Here is a 24,378-nt window from a genome sequence, read left to right on the forward strand (position 1 = left end):
ATGGGAGGAATATTAGAAACAAACATGAAAAATACATGCCAGGAATTCATAAGGCAGTTAAAAGACATTGAAGTATGTGTGTATAAAATACTGAATACATCTTTAGTCAGAACCTCCAAAACTAGGATTTTCAAGTAGCTGTTATCCTTCAAAGAAAGCTATGAGCTTATCTGGATATTGCTATCAATTGTTTGTGATGTCCCTGGACTTCTCTTTGGGAAGCACTTGCACAAGTCCAATTTGGAGCCATGTCAGCAAGCTAGTGTCCTTCCTTCTGTCACCTAGTCTCAGTTAATTCATTAGATTTAGCTCTGGGAGACTTGGGCTATTTTGAAAGTCAAATGCACCCTCATAGAATGAGTATTTGTCATGGTGACGATATCAAGATAAATGTACTACAGGCTCTGGAGGGTGCTGCTAAAGAAATGCTGTGCATATATTTGGAATTGCCTCCACAGCAAGAGAATAAACATGAGAGCCCCCAAGGTTATCATCTAGAAGAGAAACACTCCTTTGTATTTATCAGTTCTGATATAGTACAAACACTGTTCACAGTATTTCTGTGTCGAATTTTATGAAAAAAAAAAGTGTTCTGAGGTTGCAGAAAGCAGAGTTCAGTGAGGATCATGGTGGTACTTCATGACGGGTAGAGGGAACCTGTATACCCAGAGGACTTAAACAGTGCTTAGCACATGGTAACACTCAAAGCATATTTGCTGTCTGAATAAAGCAGTTAGTACTTGACCTGGTGATAAAAATGAACAGAAAATATCAATAGAAGGAACCTAGGTAAGGCAGTATTTTATACATAGATAGTAAGAGAGGGTCAGTCTGGGGAAGTGCCTTAAAAGACAGATTAGTTAATATGAACTTGGCTGAATTACAAAGCGAGGATTGAATGAGGAAATTGAAGTGCTCCAGGAGTGGGGTAGTACTAATTTGAAGATGCAGTGATCAGAAAAGAGGAAAAGACTTCTTAGTTTACCCAAAGAGGGTTGAAACTATTAGAAATCCTCTTGGGACAAAAAACAGCATCATAAAAGGAACAGTGGATAATGGACAAATAGGATAATGGACCCAAAATCCCAACGAAGACAGGGCATCACCTACATGTTAAATCCTCAACTGCCTATGCTGGGAACAGGGACATGTCAATTGCTGACCACTGGTCAATTATTTGTCAAGTTAACGCATGTTTAATTCTTCTTAACAGAGCATTCCTTCCATCTGGTGGCAGCTGCTTGAATTGCAGGCCTACACACAAACCAAGCCTTTGGAATAGGGACAGATTACAGGCAGATCTGTTTGACAAACCTTTATGGGGCCTCCTACTAGGGGGAGGCCAAGAAAGAATAACTATTCAACCCCATGTGGGACCATCAGTTACAGAGTTCAAGGGCCTAGAGACCTTAGTTTCAAGTAGAAATCATAAATAAACAAATGGTGAAAATATAGCTCACGCCTCAGTTGAGGAGCCAAAGCAAGTTAAGTCATTTCTCTGTGCCCTACCTACTTTCCATGTATTTTATTGTTTTGGTACCAGGGATTGAACTCAGGACCTGTGCTTGCGAGGCAGGCGGTGCAACCACTGAGCTAAACCCCTGGCCCCTCCACGCATTTTAAACTGAGATAATACTGTTCACTTCATAGGAGGTTTGTGAGGATTACATAAGTAAGTAAACAAAGTATTCAAGTATTCTTGTCAAACAACAAAGTACTTTACACATATTGGATTATCATTATCATCATCATCATAATTATATTCCTATTCCTCCTCCTCAGTGTTTGACCTGGCTACCACGAGATATTGACTTGCAGGGTCTTAGCAAATCTCTGAATCTGGGATATATACGTAATAATACAATGACAAGAAAGACCTAGCCAACCGTAGTGGTGCATGCTTATAATTCTAGTAGTTGGAAGGCTGAGGCAGGAGGGTTGCTGTTCAAGGCCAGCCTAGGCTACACAGTGAGTTCAAGGGCAGTCTGAACTACATAGCAAGACCCCATCTCACCCCTCCAGCCAAACAATAAGAAAGAGACCAAGTGTTAATCGTAGACAATTGACACACATGAGCAGCTGCTACTTGGCTTTCCCTCCTATGAAATACAGGGTATAAAATTCAAATACTTGAGTAACTTCTGTCATATAGGCCTGGGGATGCAGCTCAGTGGTAGAGTACTCATCTAGCATGCACAGCAAAATATTAGAAAATTAAGGGAAAAAAGAAAGATCCTGATACATATAGTTGGAATCTATTAAGAAATTTGGTAAATTCTATTCACTGGTAGAAAATAATGGGTGAGCACACTCAGCCTAATGTTCGATGGCAAAAAGTTTTACTGGGAAATCAATCTTGTTGTCCAATAATGAGGCCTTGGGATATTGCACAATTATTGTGTTTTAGATTATTAAACTTAGTGAGAAAAATGCTCATGATATATCAAGTGAAAAGGTGAACTGAAAAACAATATATATTGTTCCTACAGTTTCTTTTAAGTGATAAAAATGTTTCAGAATTAGATAATGGTAATGGTAACGGTTGTATGTCATGGCAAGTCACTGAAATGTACCCTTTAAAATGGATAATTTTGTTATGTTAACTATATCTGAAACAAAACACCTTCATGTGAGTTGGATGTGGTGGCACACATCTGTAATCCCAGAGTAGGGAGACTGAGGCAGGAGGACAATTTAAGACCAGAAGTTAGAGGTTAGCCCAAGTAATGTAGTGATGTAATCTATCAGAAATCAAATCAAACAAATAAAAAACCCATATATAGTATATGAAAAGCATGCGTTTACACACATATACACAGTGATTTGTACAGACAAAACATTAGAAGATCTCATGAGAAAATGCTAACATTGGTTCTTTCAGTTGGTATGCTTACAGGCAATTAGGTAAGTACAAAATTGGACTTTTGGGTATAGTTCTTTTAAAACCATGCCAATGTTCCACACACTCAAAAAATTAATTATAAAAAATCAGGAATAGAGAGAGGGAAAGGACACAAATGGAATTTAAACAGGTGGTAAAGCCTATAGCCCTAGTTACTTGGGAGGATGAAGTAGGAGGATCAGTAGAGGACAGAAATTCGAGGTCAGCTTGGGTAACATAAACATAGATGGATCCATCTCTTCAAAACTAAACCAAACGTAAGAGGCCAGCCATAGCGGCACATGACAGTAATCCCAGCACTTTGGGAGGCTGTGGCAGGAGGATCATGAGTTTGAGCCCAGCTTGGGCAACTTAGTGACCCTCCTTCAAAATTAAAATTTAAAATTTAAAAAATTTAAAAGAAACCCAATTTGTTAACAAATAACCTAACTATACTCACGTGGTAGAAAAGAAAAAAGCAACTTAAAGTAGAATTTTACCTACATACTTTAAGGCTAAAGAAAGACAGAAAGTGCTGCACAGAATGTCTGTGATGATGCGGAGAACGCAGACACTGTGTCATGTGAAATAACCCAGAAATGGAAAGACAAACACTACATCATCTCACTTAGAGGTGAAACCTAAAAAGCTTGATCTCACTGAGATACAAAGTAGAATGGGGGGAGGAATTTAGCTTAGCAGTGCCATGCCTGCCTTGCAAGCAAAAGGTCCTTAATTCGATCCTTGCTATCAAAAAGATAAAACTAATATAAATAAATAAATAAATAAATAAAAAGTGGAATGGTGGTTACTAGAGGATGGGGGCTGCAGGTGCACTGAGATGTTGGTCAAAGGATACGAAATTGCAGTTAGACTGGAGGATTAACTTCAAGAACTGCATTGTTTATCATGATAACTATAGTGAGCAAGATATTGTATACCTAAAATTTCTAAAAGAATAGATTTTAGGTGTTTATAGCACAAAAAAGAAAACTATGAATTGACATATGTTAATTAGCTTCATGTAGTCTTCCCACAATGTATACATATATCTAAATATCATGTTGTAGATCACATACATAAAATTTTGTCAATTAAGAAAAGAAAAAGAATGGCACACAAATACTATATGCTCAAGTTGGTTTCTCAACAGAAGTATATGTTAGCAATTCTAAAACCACTTCAAGTGTATTCTAAGATTAAGAAAACAGGAACATGTATTTGTAGATGAGAATAAGATTTCACATTACTGAAGAAAGGAATTACAAATAAGAAAAAGGAAAAATCTAGAATGTGGTGTTGAATCAGAATCATAGGTTTAGGGAACGAAAATTACAGTAATTAAAGAAGACTAAGAAGACATGACAGTTTAAATGCAAGTGTGAATTCAAAAAGAAACAAACAACAAAAAGAACATCAATGAAATTTGAATGTAGTACTGTACGTGGACTAGTTAATAATATGCTAATTTGTACCAATTTGATGATTTTGATTGCTATATTGTAGACTATCTAAGTCAGTAACAGCTGACAAAGCCAGACAAAGTATATGACAATTATTTTGTTAACTTTTTAACTGTTTAAAAGTCTAAATTACTGGAAAGTAAAAAGCCCCCCAAAATTTGACACTACTGTGCAAAACACAGGACAGGGTATCAAATTCTATAGCCTGTATCAGTTTATGATGATTTCTATACCTTAGTGCAATCGTTTTACTTTCAGGTATGCCAAGGCTCATTTGTATAAAGTAGGTGGCTTAAATTAAATTCATAGATTCCAAATTCTAAGGAACCCCTGTGCAGGATAAGGAGATTGATCAAGTGAACAGCCCAGGCTCTATTACCCTTCAGTCAGTACACTCTTACTTCCATCTGCTTTATCTGTGTAATTTCATGTAAACAGGGAATTCTAGTACTAAAAAAAAGTAGCTTAAAAAGAACCAACTGTAGATACATGATAATCATAGATGAAGCTCAAAAACATTATGCTACGTGAAACCGAGGCCAGACACAGAAAAGTACACGATTCTATTTATAGGAAGTCCTAGAACAGGAAAAACTAATGTGTATATTGTATGTATGAGATCGATCTACATATTCTATATAATATGTCACTATATATGATTTAATAATACAAATCATTAGTTGTTTGGGGCAAGGACAGAAACTGAAAAGGAACACATGAGAACTTCCTGGAGAGATGCAACTTTATATTTTTTTTTATTGGGTGGTGCTTACATGAATGGGTACATTTATCAAAACTCATGAAACTATACAATTTTAATGAATAAACTTTACTGTATTAATTTTCACTTCAACAAAGTTGACATAAAATTAATCTCAAACATCTGAAATCCAAAGGAATATCGGATTTCTAGTTCATTTAACAGACTGCTGCTGCTTTGCTGAGAGAAAATTTTAGTTTCAAACCAGCAAAAGAAACATGAGAAAGGAAGAGCAATACCATGACCAAGCTGAGCAAATGCTGGTTTAAGCAGTGAGAAATTAAATTACAAATATTCTATTACATACCTTATAGAAGAAATACTGTACAAGATGTGCTATTCTCACATAGTACAGATGTCCATGAGCCAACAGTAGTTTTTTTAAATGTTTAAACTTTGGAACAGAATAATCACTATTCCTGGCTGCTTGGCGACCTTCTTTGCCTTTAATACCTAAAAAGAGAATATGTCTATAGGGTGAATATCGTAGAAAATATGTAATCCCCTGATATATTTTCACACTTTCAAGCTGCATAAATATTACTGGTCAACTGCATAGTTTGGCTTTGATTTTTTTTTAATCAAGGAGGGCTTTCTTGAAGTTACAGTGAGAGTAATCAAATAAAAGTATTACTAAGTTTAATGGATTGCTAGCTATCTGTAATATAACATAAAATAAATAATAATCTCAACCATTACAAGGCAAAATTGTAATGGCAAAATTCCATCTAAAGTTGTTTATAATGCACCCAGTAAGTGCTTAATTGTGCATGACACTAAATTTGGTGCTACAGCAATTCAGAGGCTTGGGTTTTGTGGCCTAAGAATTCAATGCGAAGATGAAGCCCATTTATTGAACAAAGCTCTGACTAGCTGCCCAAGAATTCTGTGGGCTCAAGAAGCTCAAAGCCATTTCTACATTTGATGATCAATGGGTAGAACTTAAGAGTTCCAGATAAATAGGTCTACTTCCAAATGGAAAGAAATTGAGACTCTAAACCACAGTACAGCAATTCCCAGGATATTAATTGCATATATGCCTCCAAACCACTGCCAAAAAAATCACTGGGGTATTACGTTTATTATCTAATAGCATCCTGACAGGGGAAAAATATGGTACCGGTGGTAGAAAAGGTATTGCATGACCACATATAAATTCAACACTGTAGCCCAAACTACCCATAAATGCCATCATGTGGAAAACAAGCCAATCAATTATTATTTCACAGCCCCTAATAGTTAAGAATCTCAAAAGATATAGTACAGCAACATAAGCAATCAGTGTGGCTGGGGGGTAGAAAAATCAATAAAATTTCATGCATGCTGTCAAAATGAAAGCTAACAATCAATTGTGTTGCCAGTAGCTTTAGGAAATCCATTTTCCTTGGTAATTGTAAAAATATACTCTAACTTTGTTTTGGTACCTTCCTTGTGGGGCTAAGACCTTGTGATGCTCATTATCAAATGAGACTTTTTATTGTATTAGTAATTATCACTCCCAAATCTAACTCAAGATCAACAACCAAAACAAATCTAGAGATTATAAGAGGATTCTACCTAAAATAGCAATATCAATAACTTATAGCTACTATCTCAATAGATGTTTCTTACCTATTCCCACATGGGACTCCAGGATCATACTAACATCATTGGCACCATCACCTATCGACAGTGTTATTGGGCTGCCTTTTAAATTCTTCACCATTCTGACAATCTAAACATGAAATACAAAGGAGGTATAGAAAAAGTCAAAGCAGCATGTAGACTGGACTACCTTAGAGGTTTATGCTTCATTCATACTTGTAAATGGAGGCTTTGCAAATAGAAAGGTAGTTTTTGCATATATGTATGACAGTCTTCAATTCTCAGATGCAAGAGAATAAATACAGCCTTTGAAAAGGTAATACCATCACTCGTTTCTGGTTCTGTGCATACATAAATTTTCAAAAACCTTGCTTCCCATGCATACAGAAGTCAACATGTCTCCCTCTTTTGCAATTACTTCATTGTTCAATGCATGAGAGTGAAGGACATAAAACTGATTTGGGGTAACATGTACATGGCCACCAGAAAAAAGATGGAGAGTCAGAAAATAATGCATTGGTTACCTCTAACTCTCACCTTCCTGGTGACTCTCCTGTCTCCCCTAAGATCACTCTAACCCTTTTTCCTAGGAACTTATGTTAAAATTTTGTACCCATTTGGCTGCTAAGTAAACTTTAGTGAATTTTCCACTATCCGATATGGTGTGCCTTCTCCTACTTTCAAAGGGGAATCCTAAGGGGGTGTTATCTGCAGAAAGATGTTCAAAATATATATGTACAAAGCCTGTCACTATTTCCTGAGAATTTTCAAGATGTGAAAATAATGTAGTGCTATATTCATGGGCCATAATGAATAAAACGTTCATCCCTGATATTAAAACATTTCTGCTTTGGGTTCTTCAAAATCTTCTCCTGGCAGACTAACTTGTGGGAAGTATTGGGTAAACAGCTGCCCTACCACTCTATGTTTCAGATAATCACTGCTTGTTATGTCAACTGTCAAAACCCCTTGGAATTTAGCAGCCTTAATAATGCTTAAATGATTTAGTAGTTACATAAATGCTTTGTAGAAGCTGACCAGTTAACATAAATGACATCCATTTAAACATAACTGAAGTGATACAAATAATATACATGAGGTGAAGGCACCCTGCAATCTTTTCTTTAAACAAAATTCAGTCAGATTTTAGTTGTACTAATCAGCAAAATCAAAAACAAAAAACTACATCCAATTCCATTTAACACAAAAATGATGGGACTATGAAATGCCAGCTTTTTCCCAGTCCTTTAATGTGATTTAGTTCTTAAAAACTTTTAGAGTATAGGGCCAGGGATTTAACTCAGTGGTTTCCACTGCCTGCCTTGCAAGCGCAAGGTCTTGAGTTTGATCCCCAGTACCAAGAAAACAAAAACAAAAACAAAAAACTTTAGAGCATATAAGATGGTCTGAAATAACCTGTAACAAGGACAAACTTAAAGAAGCCAAATTAAATGTTTTTGATGGACTACAACACTAGTTGACTAAGTACATCTATTACATCATGTACAGCAGTAATTTGGACTTCAAGTAATAAAAACTGCAGCCAGAGCAGGTCTAGAGAAAGGCAATAAAATTGTAAAGGTGACAACCTTTGCATGAAAATATAGATTAGATTAAAATATTTGTCCTTGTAGAAAAATAAAAAGAGTACACAAGATCCTAATGAGATAACTGACAATGTCAAATAGGAAGAAGAGGGCTAAAGGTGTAGGGAAAGTAGGAAGGGTAGGGGAAAGGTAATACGGGAAAGGAAAAAATAGGAGAAAATGAAAAAATGGAAATAAAATGTTTGTAAAGGCGGAGGGGAAGAGGGGGTGAAGGGAGGGCAGGGACAAGGGGAAAAAAGGAGAACCAAGACCTGTCATGTAAAGGTATAAGATTCCAATGATGAACGTTAACTGTACTGTATACCTAAAATGTACCAATAAACTCAATGAGGAAAAAAAAAGAAAAATAAGATACATAATCAAGGGCCGTCATCATGAACAGTTGGGTTAGGTAAACCATGTATACCCTCAGGCCATCCAAATTAAGAATGGCTTCTTGACATCTAGGATAAGTTTCATGAAAGAAATAATTTTTACCAAAAACTTGTAACTCATCAACTATAATGGCATTCAATACACTGTTCAAAGGAATGGTGTAAGATCCAAAAAAAAGATAAAAGGTTTGGTCACAAAACTAAAGCATGTAATAGAGATTAGTCATGAATACAATTATATTAGATATAATACGAGATAATAAAACATGGTATTTGTGCACCAACACATGTCTTTAAAGCTGTCTGCATAAGAAGGCCTATGATATCAGGGAAGGGTGAGACATTAGAAGCCAAAGTTATCAAGCATTAAAGAAGTGTGATGTTCACCATGAAATATGAATAAGATTAGCATGAACGAGGAAGAAGGGAGCATTCCAGAGAAAAGGAATAGCATACTCAAAGGCACAAAGACAAATAAGTATTGTATAGTCTGTGCTCAGAAAATAGATCTGGCATGACCAGATCAATGATTTTTCATATAGGGAGCACGAACAGACATATCTGAAGCTAGATCAACAGGGAATGGTACAGGAGAACTGTAGAAAAGAAAGATCCGGAAAAAAGAGAAGTTAGGTGGAGTTTCATAAGTTATTACAAATCTGGCCCTGCAAAGTAATAGAAAGGAAGGAATAACAGATGGAAAAGACTAGAGCAACTAAAATAAGCTATTAGAAACAGAATCTGGCTGGGTGTGGTGGCGCATGCCTGTAATCCCAGCATTTGAGAGGCTGAGGCAGGAGGACTGCTGTGAGTTCAAGGCCAGCCTGAGCTACATAGTGAGTCCCAGGTCAGTCTCAACTACATAGTGAGACACTGCCTCAAAAAAAAAAAAAGAATCTGGAGATGTGATCACATATAAGAATAAAGTATGGGGTTGGAGATTTAGCTCAATGGTTCCGTCGCCTGCACAAAGTACCTAGTTCAATCCCCAGTACCTAAATAAATAAATAAATAAATAAAAAGAATAAAGTATGAGGGAAGTCAACACAGATTTCAAGGTTTTGAGTTTAGGCACTTGGGAATATAATGAACTCAGTCATAGAAAGAAAAGACACTGGGTTCAGCATATCCATTTACACTGAGAGGAGCTGAAGAAGGTAGTATATGGGAGGGTGGCCCTTGATCTAAGTTCTATTGTAAGGAAAAATGTTTTCGGCCACAGGAATTCAGAAAGAATTCCAGTGGAGGAAAGAGAACAAGGGGGAGGCAAGGTATTTTGTTCAGTCATATGCAATCCATCCTAAGGGATTGTCATATCACTGAAAGTGTCGATGAATATGAGAAGAATAGTATTTTAAGAGGATTAATTGGGGAGTATGGGAAAAAGGTCAAAGAAGGAAGGGTGAAAGCAAGGAGGCCAGGAGATTAAATCAAATAGTCTATGTATAATGTTGTAAGTGTTTGACCTAAATTGGCAATAAAAAGTTTCAAAGGATGGCACAAAAATAAGCTATGACAAAGGGTAGATAGAAGCAACAGGACATGGTGGCTACAAATAGAGAAGGAAAGAAGGATCAAAAGTAGTTTTGAGATTTAGGAAGCAAAAGAAAAGCAGCACCAGTAAAAAGAATAATATAAAAAAAACTGGTCTAAAGAAAAAAATTGTAAAGTCTGTTTTAGACACTAGAATTTAATGTGACAGTGGGGAAGCCATATGAATCTGTCTAGCAAACAGGTAGAAATAGAAGATTTAACATAAAAAAGGGCCAAAGATGTACCACTGAAACAGAAACAGATGTGCAACCAAGACAGTCCATAAAATAAGAGGTATAGGGAGGACTCTTCACAAGGGAAAACTGATATTCAGGGAGAGTAGAGCAGATAAAATAAAAGATCCTAGGTTACCAAAGAGGGGAGGACTGCGGATCATCATAAAATCAAGGAAGAAGAGTTTTAAAGAGGATGTAATTGACAACTGCACTAGAGAAATGAGAAAACAAAGTTAATGTAAGGATTGGACCAGCTTGCCTGCAAGAAAGCCAGGAGAGTAGTGAGAGCAAACGAACAGAATACATGGGGCTAATGTCTGAGGGGAATGAGGAAGGGTGAAATGAAGGAAGTCTAGGCACTCTCAGGTGCTCTTAAGAGAAGCCTGGAAGGTGAGAAACTGGACAGTCAAAGGGACAACATACAACATAGGTTTAAAGTAATTCGTGGGAAGCCACTTGAGTTTGATTAAAAAGAGAAAGAAGAAGCCAGGGAAGAAGAAATTAGATGGCAATAATGGTTCCCTGAAGAAGAAACAAAAGTAAACCAAACATTTGCATGTAGGCATATAGAAAGACCCAGAATGTGTCCTTAACTGGTATCCACAGTTACCTGGGCTTTCTGTAGTGGTGCCATCCGGCAGCAGAGCACTGCAGTACACTTCATACAGATCTGTAGGAAAATGCTTTTGTAATTGTTTGAACTAGAGTCTTGACTAGAATTTAGTATGAGTGACAATGTAGAACCATCAATGATTAATCCATATTCCTGATGTTCTGTCCATGCTCTGAAAAAGAAAAAAAGAGCAAAATTAAAACGTTTCTTTGAATCTATTATACATTTGTGTCCAGAATCCTGACTTTTTAACTACAGAAGGGAGGGGCCCAGAAGCGATGAGTCATCTATCTGATTCCTTGATCTGATCATTCCAAAGAAGCAAATGCCTCTCATAATGGTATAACAATGACGTTTGGGCACACCTTTGAGAATTAAGCTGTCAATGTAATTGACTTAAAGGTCTGAAAAGCATAAAAATAAAAGAGATTGTACAGTCGGCTTCTAACAAATTTAAGGTGAATTTGGGAAAGTATAGACCAATCAAACTAATATAAAATGATACTAACTCTGATACAAAGACAAATCATCAGTTAATCTGAATCACCTTAACAACACAGAGAAAGACACAATGGCTCTGGGGGACACAGATCAACAGGAAACCTTTCTCTATTATGTTTGCCTGAGTGATATATTCTATATCCATAGAATATGGCTTCTCAAGTATGACAGAGCACCTAAAAGCCACGGTGCTCATTAAAGGATGCCATAAAAAAAATTTACCATGCCTAAAAAGTACTAAATACTAGCTTAGGGTTCTCAACTTTACACTTCACAGCAGAATCACTTGAGTAGCTTTAAGAAAAAATTGTCCATGCAAGGGGTCCATCACCAGACCAACTAAATCAGAATACCTTGGGCAGGGCTTGGAAAAATAAGTTAAATTCTCTAGGTGGTTTCTCATGTGTGGCCAGGACTACAGTACTAGACACCAGGAAGGACAAATGTTAACAAAGTACCAAGTTTTCAAGACAAATATATGGTGGAAAACTTAAACTGACAAAGATCTATTAATTAACCTTCCCCTCCAATTATGGGAAGAAAATAACTATTAATCAATTTTTGCTGAGGAAATCTTTGGTACCCTTTGTGAACCACAAAAGTAGAAGTATTGAAGTCCATAAGCACTCAGTTACAGATTCAGTTCTAACTTAATTTACTCAAAGTTTAACATACAGAAGAATCATGTGGGGATCTTGTTAAAATGCAGTCTCTGGACTGGGGATGTGGGTCAGTGACAGAGTCCTTGCCAAGCATCCTCAAAGCCCTAGGTTCCATCCCCAGCACTGCAAACAAATTATAAACACACAGAAAAAATGAAGATTCTTATTCAGTACATCTGGGATGACGTGTGATATTTTAAATTTCTAACAAGCTGCCCAGAGACAATGGAGCAAACATTCTAGGGATCAAACTTTGAGTAGTAAAAGCGTAATATACCTCATCACTTTTATCCTCTATTTCTGTGGTATATTATCTCTAACGCCATAATAATACATTTTATTTATCCATACTTGGATTCATAATTTTGTGAGCACATTTTATTCATTAAAGACACATTAATCATGTATTCTTTGCTCACGTACAGAGCTGACTTACTGGGTAGAATGCAGGAGCTCAATAACCAATCATGAAATATTTATAAATACAAACTATAAGCAGGCCATTTGGAAGAACACAAAAAATTACTAATCTTTCCTTGGAGAACAGAATATCTCCTTGAGCAACAAGCTTACATGAGAGGATATTTTACATAACCAAACAAGATAATAAACAGTTAATGCCCAGTTAATGGGAAAACAGATCCACACAGGAAAGAACAATGGATTAAACTGTATGTTGAGGTGCAGGGGGAAAGCAAGTTTAAAAAGTCACTTGAGGATTTTGGTTTGATCTCAATCTTTGAGTAATAGAGAACCATACTGAAGGTTTCAGAGTAGGATTGTGAAGTAGACAGTGCTTTATTTAAAGACCACTCATCTGGAAGAGGGGCGTAAAGTATTTGATGTATGAAGTGTGAGGCCTCTACAATGTGGAGTGCTAGTGCCAAGAATGTGAGCATGGGTAAGGCTTAGGAGTTAAAAAGGCAAGGGATCAGAAGCTGGCAAAGGTGATTCTGAGTCTGAATCCTCTGTGACTGAGGGAAAGACCACCCTACTCCAAACAGAAGATCTGGAAAAGGGAGTAATCTGAGATGGAGATGGTGTGTCATTCTAAAATGCCTGCCTTTCACAAAAGCAACACAGACCTGCCAAACAGAGCTATGGACTGAACTGTGTCCTTTCAAAATTTGTATCTTAAGGCTCTACCCTCAGAGACTATACTAGGCCTCGGAGAGGAGACATGGTTTAGGTTAAGTCAGGATGTTGGGCACTAAAGATGGGATTGGTGACTGTTATGTACTGCAGTGTGGCCTCAAAATTCAATGTTGACACTTAACCCCAATCATGCTTACAAACAGGAGATGGAGATAGGAGCTTTTGGGAGTAGTTAGGTCTAGATCAATCTGTGAGAGTGTGGGCCGCTTGTTGGGTTTATTGGTTTTATACAAAGAAGAGACACCAGATCTGTTTCAGTCATGTGAGGGACACAGGGAGAAGCCTGCTATCTGCAAACTGAGAAGTGGATTCTCACCAGAATCCTACCATTCTGGCATTATGATCACAAACTCTCAACATCCAGCACAAATAAATTTCTGTTGATTAAGCCATCCAGTCTGTGGTAATGTTATGGCAGCCCAAGCAGATTAAAAGACAAATGGACAAGTAAAATGCATACAATTTTCACTGATTTTATAAGTACCATTTGGCTAAAGAAAGGAAACATTTCTCACTGACAATTAACAAAAGCATATTTATTCTTACTAATACCCAAGTATCAGAAGAACAACAGCTGTTTTAGAATTGGCCAGAGCCTCATGAATGTGCCCTACTCATTTTTAAGCTTCTTTAAACATTGAGAAAGAGGAAGAGACACAGCACAGCTATTAAAACCATGGATACATTAATGGGATACATGTGCTCAATCCCATATTAGCTGTATGATCTTGAGCAATTCACTTCATGCTGCCGAGTTTGTTTTCCTATCTGTAAAAGGAAAACAATAATGTTGCCTAACTGGGTTATTCATGAAGATTAAATAAGAATCATCATACAAGGCACTTAACATGGTTCTTAGAACATAAGGTATGGTAAAGAAATGAAAAGTAAAATATGTAGGGGTCTCTGCAGGTAGTACAGGCATATCAGGGGGCATTCTAGAAAAGGAATTCAATTTATTCATGGCCAAGGTAAATTTGGGGAATTAATATAGCCAAGGGTGAGGTTTGGTCAAAGGAAGTACAGAAGATATATCCATAAGCAGTGAATTACTGTGAATCAACAGCTATCTTAACTCTTAGATACTCTAAGTTCCTCCTATGTAGGTAGATGAAAAGCAGAGCCAAAGTGCTTGTGTTACAAGTATCTGGTTCCTTTTGGAGTTCTGAGGCATAAGACCCCAATTGGAAATAGCTCTGGGGCCCAGAAATAATGGAAAACTGTTACTGAGATTAATTTCGTTATATCCTAGGCCCAAAACATTTAGAAATCAAGCTATTTTTAAGGTTGCTCAAAATTGTAAAACAGTACTACAATATGATCCAGCCATCTCACTTATCATCCAAAGGAAATGAAGTCAGTATGTCGATGAGACACTCCCACGTTCTTTGCAGCACTATTCACCAGGAAATGGAAAAAACCTAAGTGTCCATCAACTGATGAATGCATAAAGAAAATGTGGTAGATAGGCACCATGGTTATTATTCAGCCATAAAAAAGAAGATAATTTTATCATTTGGAACAACTTGGACAGAAATAGAGAATTGTTTTAAGTGTAAGTCAAGCACAGAAAGACAAGTACAGCGTGATCTCATAAGTGGAACCTAAAAACATTCATCATTCAGAAGATGACAGTAGAATAATGGCTAGCACGGTAGGTGGAGGAAGGGATGGGAAAGGATTATCAATCGGTAGGTACAAAGTTCAAATCAGGATAAAGAAATTCTGGTGTGCTATGCCACAGTAGGGTGATAATAATGTACTGCATATTTCAAAAAGCTAGAAAAGGGATTCTGAAAAGGTTTTTCACCATAAAGAAATGATAAATGTCTGAGGATACAGGTATGTTTACTATGATTTAAACATATAATATATACATGTATAACATTACTCCATTAATATGTACAATTTTATGTTTTCTCCCATTAATTAAAAGAAATTTTAAAGGGTGAGCTATTTTTATAGATCTTGAAATATAATTCTCCTTTATTTAAAAAAAGAGGCAGAGCCAGGCATGGTGGCGCATGCCTGTAATCCCAGCACTCCGGAGGCTAAGGCAGGAGGATCGCTGTGAGTTCAAGACCAGCCTGGGCTGCATCGTGAGTTCCAGGTCAGTCTCAACTACATAGTGAGACCCTGTCTCAAAAAAACAAAACAAAACAAAACAACAAAAAGAGGCAGAAAGTGCCAAGTAATTTCAAAATGGGCCAGCAACCAAGTACTACTCGGGGAAGGTTTTAACTCGTAAGTATAAAACACCTGCAAACAGAGAATGATTAAACACAGAAAATGAAGCCTTCTCCATAAGCAACTGCTACTTATATCTGTACCAATGTCTAAATATAAGGAATTGGTGTACTTTCTTACTTTTTAAGGCTTCTACCACTTTTAGGAAATTCATGCAGCAACTTCTTACGATAGTCTATCAACAATTCATGTAATTGATCTTCTTTCCTATCACTTTCTTCAATGGTTTTTGTGGTGAGTTCCAAGAGTTCAGTGCTGGTTTGGAAAAGGCGGCAGGCATAGCAAGTAGATTTTGCTGTCTCCATCTTGTCCCCAGTAAGCACCCAGACTTTTAGGCCGGCTGCATGCAGAGCTTCAATGGTTTCCGCAGCTTGATCTTGTAGCCTGGAAACACAAGGAAACCTTGTAATCCTCTAAAATTTCTGAAACAGTTCGTGCAAGAAAGCTTGCTAAAAAGAACATTTTTACAATTCACAGCAGTGCTACACTCCTGACACCTTATCACATTTGGTTTTACTTTGCTTCTTCTAAGAGTGCTATCTCTGGCAGAGTTTTACTTATTAAAGTGGATTTCAAACACTGAACTTCAAAAAAGTACATGGTCTCTCTTGAGGTAATCGGTATTCAATAGTGGAACTGACAATCATCACTATAAGCTAAAATGTTAAGCAACTCAACAAATGTCTAAATTCACTGTCACTTCAGCATATTTCATTATGTTTCACATCTCACCATAGATTCTTAACATAGTTCAAAATGCAAAGGGCAGAACATATTCTAATCAGATATTGAGGAAAGTTAGTGAATCTCCCCATCTTGAAGGAACTCTTAAGAGGAAAATCAGCCATCTGGAAAGAGAACCTAGGTATAATTCTGAAATTCAAGAATGGACAGATACTGTACTTTCTTTGGCTTCTGTTGAGCACAGAATAACAATGGAATTGAATTTAATAAATTCCATTAGAATCTGAATACCTTCCAATGTGGTTGAATATATATTTGTAATTTTTGTTTGGTTACGTTTCATAATTTATATCTATAAATTTTTCTTCCCTCTCCACCTCTCCACTCTTTTTTTTTTGGTACAGGGGATCGAACTCAGGACCTTTCACTTGAAAGGCAGGCGGTGGAACTGCTGAGCTAAATCTCTGGACCTCCACTCTTGAATAACAATGAAATTTAACTAAATAAATGCCATTAAATTTGAGTACTGTACTTTCCAATGTAGCTGAATATATATTTATAATTGTTGTTTGGTTAAGACTAATAATTTACATTTGTTATTCTTTTCTCCCTCCTTCCTCCCATCTCTACCCCTCTCCCCCTGTGCTGGGGATTGAATGAAGGGCCTTGCACGTGCTAGATATATTTTCTACTACTGAGCTATGCTCCTGGCCCTTTTTTTAAATCTAGAAATAAGGTCGCATTACGTTGCCCAGGCGGGGCTTGGAACTTTAGGGTCTTTGTGCCTCAGCTTTCTTAGAAGCTGGGATCACAAGTACACGCTACCATACCTTAATGCATTCATTATTTTTATGTACTGGTGTGCTAGTGATTTAGATCTAAAATGTCCCCCAGTCTCATGTGTTTCGGGGTAATATCTGCATCAGTAGATTCATCCTCTGAGGAGTTCAGCAGCTGAATGTGCTGTTAGGAGGAGGGGCCCGGATGGAGGTGGGGCCTGGGGGTGCCCCAGAGAGGTATATTCTTTTCCCCTGCTCTGCCCTCTCTGTTTCTTGGCTGACACAGGGTGAACAGCTTTCTTTGCCATACTCTTAGGCCATGTATTTCTGCCTTGAATCCAGTCAACTTTGAACTGAACCCACTTTTTCTACTTTGAAACTGAGCCAAATAAGCTTCACTCCCTTGAAGTTGTAGGTGGTCCATATTATGACTCATCAACAGGGAAGTGACTAAGACATGGGGATAGAATCCAGGGCCTTTTCACTAGCCAACATCCCTCATTAAGTCACTGAAGTGCCTAGGCTTTGATTGAACTTGGGCTCCTCCTGCCTCAGCCTTCTAGAGTGCTGGAATTACAGACAAATGCCACAATGCTTGGCCTGCATTTATTATTTTTAGAAAACTTCTAAAACATTAAGAATCTAAAACTTAACCTTTGTAAGCACATCAATGCCAGAGTTCTACAATCATGTCTGGCAGAGCTCACCCTGTATGTTTAAAACAGATTATTTTAAAATATCCAAAAATATACTCTGATCTGTTAAACCAGGTTATAATAAGCTTTTGTGCTACTGTTCACTCTACCCTGTATTTCCTTTCTGCTCATCTCTGTCAAAATCTTACCCATTTTTTCAAGCACCAGCACAAATGATGGCCTTAGTACCTTTCCCTACCAACATACAGCAAGACTATTTCAAAAATAATTGCTCACATGAATGGATGGCTTAGTAAACATTCAAGAGTTCTTAGTGATAACTGATATTTAACATAAAACCATAGCCACAGTTAAAAACCCAGTGTAATTTTTTATAACTGCTAAAATAAATAAATCTTCAAGCCCATTTAAACAACAAAGCTAAACCAGAGATTTCAAAATGTTAATAAATTACTAATCTGGCACAGATCCCACCCTAAATAACTGGTCATTAAAATAACAAGAGTATCATTTTCTAGTTACTTGTCTTCCACTGCAGTGGCTCCAATTAAATTCATGTTGGTCTCAATATCATCAAAAACCTTTTCCATTTTTTCTTCTCTGTCCTGTAAGGCCATTTTTGCCTCTATGAGCTGTCTATTAATTCTTTCAAAATCATCTGGAGCAATTTCTTTGAAGGCTACACACAGTGTCCGATACCCATCCTAGAAGCAAAGCAGAAGATCCATAATTATCCCAATTACAGGTGGAAAATCTACACTCTTTACATACTCTTTACCTATATGTAAATGGTAATCCGGACACAATTTTTAAAAAAGAACAGACTAATCCAAAATATAACATTCAATTGGGTTCAAATTAACAAAACAATAACTTTCAACAGATTTTTGAAAAGTCTTTGTATTCTGATGAGAACATTGCCCTAAGATGTTTTATATTAAAATAATGAGAATTATATTGCTAAATCTTCAAATGTAAAAACTGGATGATAACTATAAGCTAAAATTCATTTAAACATCCATCTATATACGCAATCCCATAAACATGGTCAGGCCCAGCATTTCTCTTTAACTTATTGAGATGAGGGACAGAGGCTCACCATTGCATTACGTTCCACGTGGGCCTTCGTTAACTCAATTTCATGGTTTTGCACCCTGGGAAAAACTGCTGAATCTGCTCCTTTACAAAAGAGAAGTATGTCTCCTAAAACAAAGAACCAAAGTATTTTACTTAAAGTATAAATGCTGGTACTGGAATTTTAATAAGAGATGACTGTTACAGTGGCCTCTCCCATATGGGTGCTGTACAATCCTAGTCTGCCTTGCAATGCTTCCCCAGGTGAAATGAGACATCTAGAACTTCAGTCTGTCTGGAGAACACCTCTTCTGATCATTATGGATACATAAACACAGTGTTTACAACATATATACATACATGCATATTACATATATCTATATATATGTAATATGCATGTATGTGTGTGTGTGTGTGTGTGTGTGTGTGTATATATATATATATATATATATGTAATGTTAAGGAAAATAGAACAAACACACAAGCTTAAATATTGCATGACTTTTCTTTCATGAGAAACTCAAAGTATAGATAAGTTAAAGAGCAAAATAAAAGATAATAGGAAGCAGAGAGCACTTTTGTAAAAGGGACAGGGATCAAGAGATGGAGGGAGATGGGAAGAAGTGGATAAAAGGAATTAAGATGTGTTATGTACAAGTGTTAATGCTACACGATAAATGTAATCATTAGGTACTGCAAACACATACCAATAATGGTGTTGGTATATATATATATATATATATATGTAATGTGTATGTATGTATATATGTCATCCCACTTGTTATGGCTTGTGTCTAGATGTCCCCCCTGTGTCATGCTTTTTCAGCGGTGGCTGAATCTACAGTGTGTGATTAATGGTGGGGCTAGGCCCAAGGGAACTAGGATTAAGGGCATGAGGGCTCTCTGGCCTAAGTAGGCTAAATAAGATAAAAGGGGCAAAAAGATGCTATAAAGGGCCCTTGTTGCTATTGCTACCTTGTGGGCACCGTGACCTGTTTCCTCTCTGTGATTCCCCTCTGCCATGTGCCACTCTGCCTTGGAGCCAGCTAATTATGTACTGAAACCTCTACAAACTGTGAGCTAAATAAACCCGTTCCCTTTTAATTTTGAGTGTTGGGTATTTTGTCTCAGCAACTAGAAAAGTAACTAAAACACCAGTGAATCACGTTGGACAAGGCTTGTGTCAAAGAAATGCAAACTTTAAAAGTCTAGTCAGTTACAGCCTAGGGAGCACATATCTACAGATATTAAGAACCAAACTCAAACGCAAACAGGCTGAAATCATTTTAAATAAAGTATTACCAGTCAGCTTTCAAAAAAACACTGGTTTTGATTGCTTTTACTGGGGACATGAAATTAGCTGTAAAATGCTGGTACAAGTGCAGCTTCAGATTAATTCATCCACCCAGGAAATATCCACATTTGAGTACGAAAAGACATTATCCTTATAAGCCAAAGAGCTGAGTTCACAAATTAAAAAGTATGATTCTAAGGTCAATGAACTATTTGTAGACCACTTCCCCATATATGTCATCCTTTAAAGGAAGACATATAGGAACATATGCACACATAAGAGAAGTGTAATGTTAAATGCTTTTCTTTGTTTTCTCTCACGAACCCAGAGTGTCTTTACAAATCATAAAACAAATCCCATGGTCACATACTAAAATCAATTTCATGACTTTGGAGTCATACCACAAAGTTTGAATAAAGTGAGATGTTTCTCCAAGAGTTTGTCTGCAATCTCCTACTCTCACACTAAAGAATTTGGTACAGATTTAATACTAAAAAGTAAAGTACTGGGAAATAAATCAAGCATATTTTGAAAACAAACTTTTTGGGCAAAAGATATGCATGTGTGCACACATACATATGCAACTGTGAGCCTGTGAATGAAGCAAAAGCACTCCTCCATGGGTCTTTCAGAATCTGAACAGAAAGCAAACCACCATATATCCTCCCAAAGACGAGGAGGAGCCTGGGATGATGCTACCGGTGCCCCTGCAAAAGGCAAGCTTTACTGTCAAAGAAGCCTGAGCTCTGGAATGATAGCAAAATTCCGTTTCTCAGAAGCCTGGCTCAGTCTTCTATATCTTAACTACTTGCAGAGAATGGAAAGCAGTAGATAACCAGCAACTCTACATTCTAGGTTTCTGGTGCTGGTAATCCCACACCATCCAACTACACTGAGCTTCTGGCTCAGTTAATTACCACACTTGAATTTTGTTGGTGGTCACAAATAATGATTATGGTTTATATACCCAGGAAATATTCCTACTTGACCACTAAAAAGATGAGTATCCTGAGCCACACAAAAGGCACCCTGTCAGTTCCTATCTGAATAGCCAGGGCAGGGTAATAAAGTTTCCTGGAAATGAAATGCATTTACTGTTATACCAGGGGTTTGGTCACTGACAGTTTGGCAAACCGAACATATGTTCCTAAATAAATATGTGAAGGCATATATAAATTCTATCGCTTTCCAAGACTAATTATCATAAACCACTATATGAAATATTTCTCTTTCCTGAAATAGTTGTTCAAAATATAAAACTACAAATAGAAAAAGAGAAAAAAGTCAAAATTTTAAGATGCAAACCTCCTTGAGTTTTTACAATTACACTCATTCGTCGGCGAACAGCATCAAAGTTTAAAGTGTGAAGAAGTTCATACCTTTAAGAAAAGAGAAAAAAAAAGTATAATACTGGGACTGTGTTGTATAAAGTAAAACACAATAGAAACATCTTAAGATACTTAAATATTTTAAATGAATGGATAGCTCTCCTTTTTAGGTAAAGATAGCTGGCTGTGTATAAAACTAGTACTTTCACTTTTCTTTGGAGTTTCTCTGCACATAGAAGGTGCCATTAGAGAAAAGCAGTGTTTATCAAGGGGTATTTATACTCTCACTATATTACATAAAACAGTAATGACTGACTACACAGTAATGGAGAAGAAAGCGCTTTCCCACAAAGCCATGTCCAGAGCGGTTCCAGAAATAGTTCCACTTTTTGAATTATTTTTACCTTCATCTAAAGCAGTGATGGCGAACCTTTTAAGGCTTTCAATATGAACAGCCCGCTGTGGCACACATGGTCCGTTCACTACCACTGATCTAAGGAGTACCTACTATGGGTCAGGCACAGTGCTAAGTGTTGGGGAATAGAGGTAAATCTGCCTGTGTCCCTTCCCTAAGGGGCTCATCATCTGGTAAGGAAGGCAAAGGGTAATGAGATAACTACCTTCTGTTAGTCAAATACCAACTAAAGGTGCTCAAAAGGAAGATATGAGTACAGATGATTTTCATCCAAAAAAGCGGGGGTGGGGGGGCTTCCTGGAAGAGGTCATGTTGGGGCTGGGTTCTGTAAGAATGATACAATGAAGAAAGGGAGGACATGGCATTCTGAGTTCAGGAAAGAACATCAAAAAGGAACAGTGTGACATGACAACACATGAGGGACTCTAGGTTTCCAAATGCCCAGAAAACCCATCATTAGGGGAAGAAACAGCAAGAGATGAAGCAAAACAGATAAGCACGGATTAAAAGCTGAAAACCCTGGGGGTGCTTCAGAAACTTGGCCTTTTACCCTAAGAGCAATAGGAAGCCAATGAAGGATTTGAAGAGCAAAATGACATTAAGAGATGGATCAAATTTGTATATGAATGGCTGAACTATCAATCAGATAACAGGACATAGAGGAGTTAAAATAAGAAGTAATAATCAGAAAAGCACGACAAAATATTTTCTGGAAAATCAACAAATTTTGCACATGTGCAACATAAAAAATGAACTATATACCTTGTTTTCCAGGGGAGGAAGCAAGACATTGTTTTTTGTTCTGTTGGGAGGGGTGGGGGTGGGGGTGTAAGATTTCTACACACCTGGCAATGGCCAGATAGAGCAACTGGATCTGGACTCTGACCATGACTGGCAGTTAAACCAAAGAGCCCTCCTCTGAGCTGCTGAGCATCCTTCCCCAGGAGCAATATTACCCAAGTACCTCCCAATGTATTGTAGGTTTCAGAGATAGATCTCATGGGAGCTTATGGGTCAGAATGTCATTCAGATAAGAATTACATTTCAAGTTCAGATGAAAAAGTTCAAATTAATCACAGAGATTGTTTCAAATGTGCCATTAAGCCAAGGTTCTTTGTTCTTTTGGGTCTTTTAGTAAAAGAACTTTCCAGACACTTTTTATCAGGGCTCCTGACCTGGGGCCTATGCTTGAATATCTAAGAACAAGACGAAGGTTCTGGTGAATACCAAAGCTGCCATTATTGGCTGGGCCTGAAATCCTAAGAGGGAGTGTGTGGACTCTGGACTTCAGCACGTTTCATACACCTTACCTGATTTTTCCCACAGTGTGTGTTACAGAAGTGAAATGGCTTCTACTCTGTTTACATGAAACTCTGAATTGGGAAAGCCAAGTTCTATATTTGTAGGGCCATCAGCTTCCTCTGCTGCCCTTCCCGCATCCATTTGAAGTTGACTCTTGGGTTAGGAAGTGACGAATATCAAACACAGAGCTACTTACTCTTCAACTTCTTTTCTTTGGTTCTCTACTCTCATAAGTCCATTCCGATTTCCTAAAAATGTGAACCCATACCTATGAAAAACAATAAGAAAGACCTTTGTGTAGATCTAAAGAACAATTAAATGCACCTTGCACTGAGACTACTCATGCTTCATAATTCATTTCTTCTCTTTTCATATGATCTAACCCAGAGCAACTCAATGCCCAGCCACAATTATTCAAAGCAAAAGAGAAACAATTTGTAATTTCAATTCTGCAGCTAACACACTGGGATGACCTTTTGACCACTTAATCATCTTGGGCCTTGTGGACAAAACTGGAGTCAGTTATCAAATGACATCACAACTGATGAGAACACTTCAGAAATAACATGTATTGTACAAAAAGTGGCCATTAATGTGCGATTTGTAAAATACAATATAAAAATCTGGACTTGTGGCTGGCATGTATAAATAATAAGGCATAGTGTATCAATGTATCACTAATCTTTTTGGATTCAACTGGTTAGATCTGGTAATTTTCCATAAGATAAAGCAGTTTGCCTTTTTACTAAACAACATAAGCAACATACGAGAGGGTCATTGAAGCAAATTACAAAAAACCAAAATTACTCATGTTCTCCTGTGCTTTCATTTCTCAGGAGGAGTGCTTACTTTTTCGCTCCTTTTACCAAAGCTATTTCATCTGGTGAGGAGGAGATATAGGTTAGTTCAGCTGACTCTGTAGCTCCATCAACAGCATCGTTTGTTTTAGTTTCTACAGTATGACATAAACACAAGGCACGCAGAAAGAGCTCCTCTCGATTCTGTGGAATAGCAAGAGAAGAAATGTCTGTATTACTTTTATTTTGGTCACTAAGTACTAGGGTCAGTGAATACAGAAAAGATATGTGAGAGAATGTTATAACCTCTAACAGGTTGAGTTTAAAAAATACATAAACACCTACCAAATAAGCTATGTATCATCCTACCATCTAAAAGAATTTCCTGTTTCTTAGCATCCCTTGAGGCCACACTTAACCAAGGCAATGACTT

The 24,378-nt window shown here is 37.2% G+C and overlaps 1 protein-coding gene across 3 annotated transcripts in view; it reads right to left on the bottom strand.

Annotated features, from left to right (window-relative positions):
- The window catches only part of Atp11c (ATPase phospholipid transporting 11C), a 172,824-nt gene that overhangs the window by 31,740 nt on the left and 116,706 nt on the right, over window positions 1-24,378 (bottom strand). For all 3 annotated transcript variants that reach the window (XM_010640506.2, XM_033760168.1, XM_010640505.1), the window contains exons 14-22: window positions 23,998-24,149; window positions 23,345-23,416; window positions 21,409-21,482; window positions 18,835-18,938; window positions 18,258-18,439; window positions 15,737-16,000; window positions 11,049-11,223; window positions 6,716-6,818; window positions 5,412-5,557 (exon numbers count right to left, since the gene is read on the bottom strand). In XM_010640506.2, coding sequence (XP_010638808.1) covers window positions 5,412-5,557; window positions 6,716-6,818; window positions 11,049-11,223; window positions 15,737-16,000; window positions 18,258-18,439; window positions 18,835-18,938; window positions 21,409-21,482; window positions 23,345-23,416; window positions 23,998-24,149 — 1,272 coding nt within the window. The remainder of the gene's footprint in view (window positions 1-5,411; window positions 5,558-6,715; window positions 6,819-11,048; window positions 11,224-15,736; window positions 16,001-18,257; window positions 18,440-18,834; window positions 18,939-21,408; window positions 21,483-23,344; window positions 23,417-23,997; window positions 24,150-24,378) is intronic.

The sequence above is a fragment of the Fukomys damarensis genome, unplaced genomic scaffold (genome assembly GCF_012274545.1).
Source record: "Fukomys damarensis isolate Sample0158 unplaced genomic scaffold, DMR_v1.0_HiC HiC_scaffold_39, whole genome shotgun sequence".
NCBI classification, from domain to species: Eukaryota; Metazoa; Chordata; class Mammalia; order Rodentia; family Bathyergidae; genus Fukomys; species Fukomys damarensis.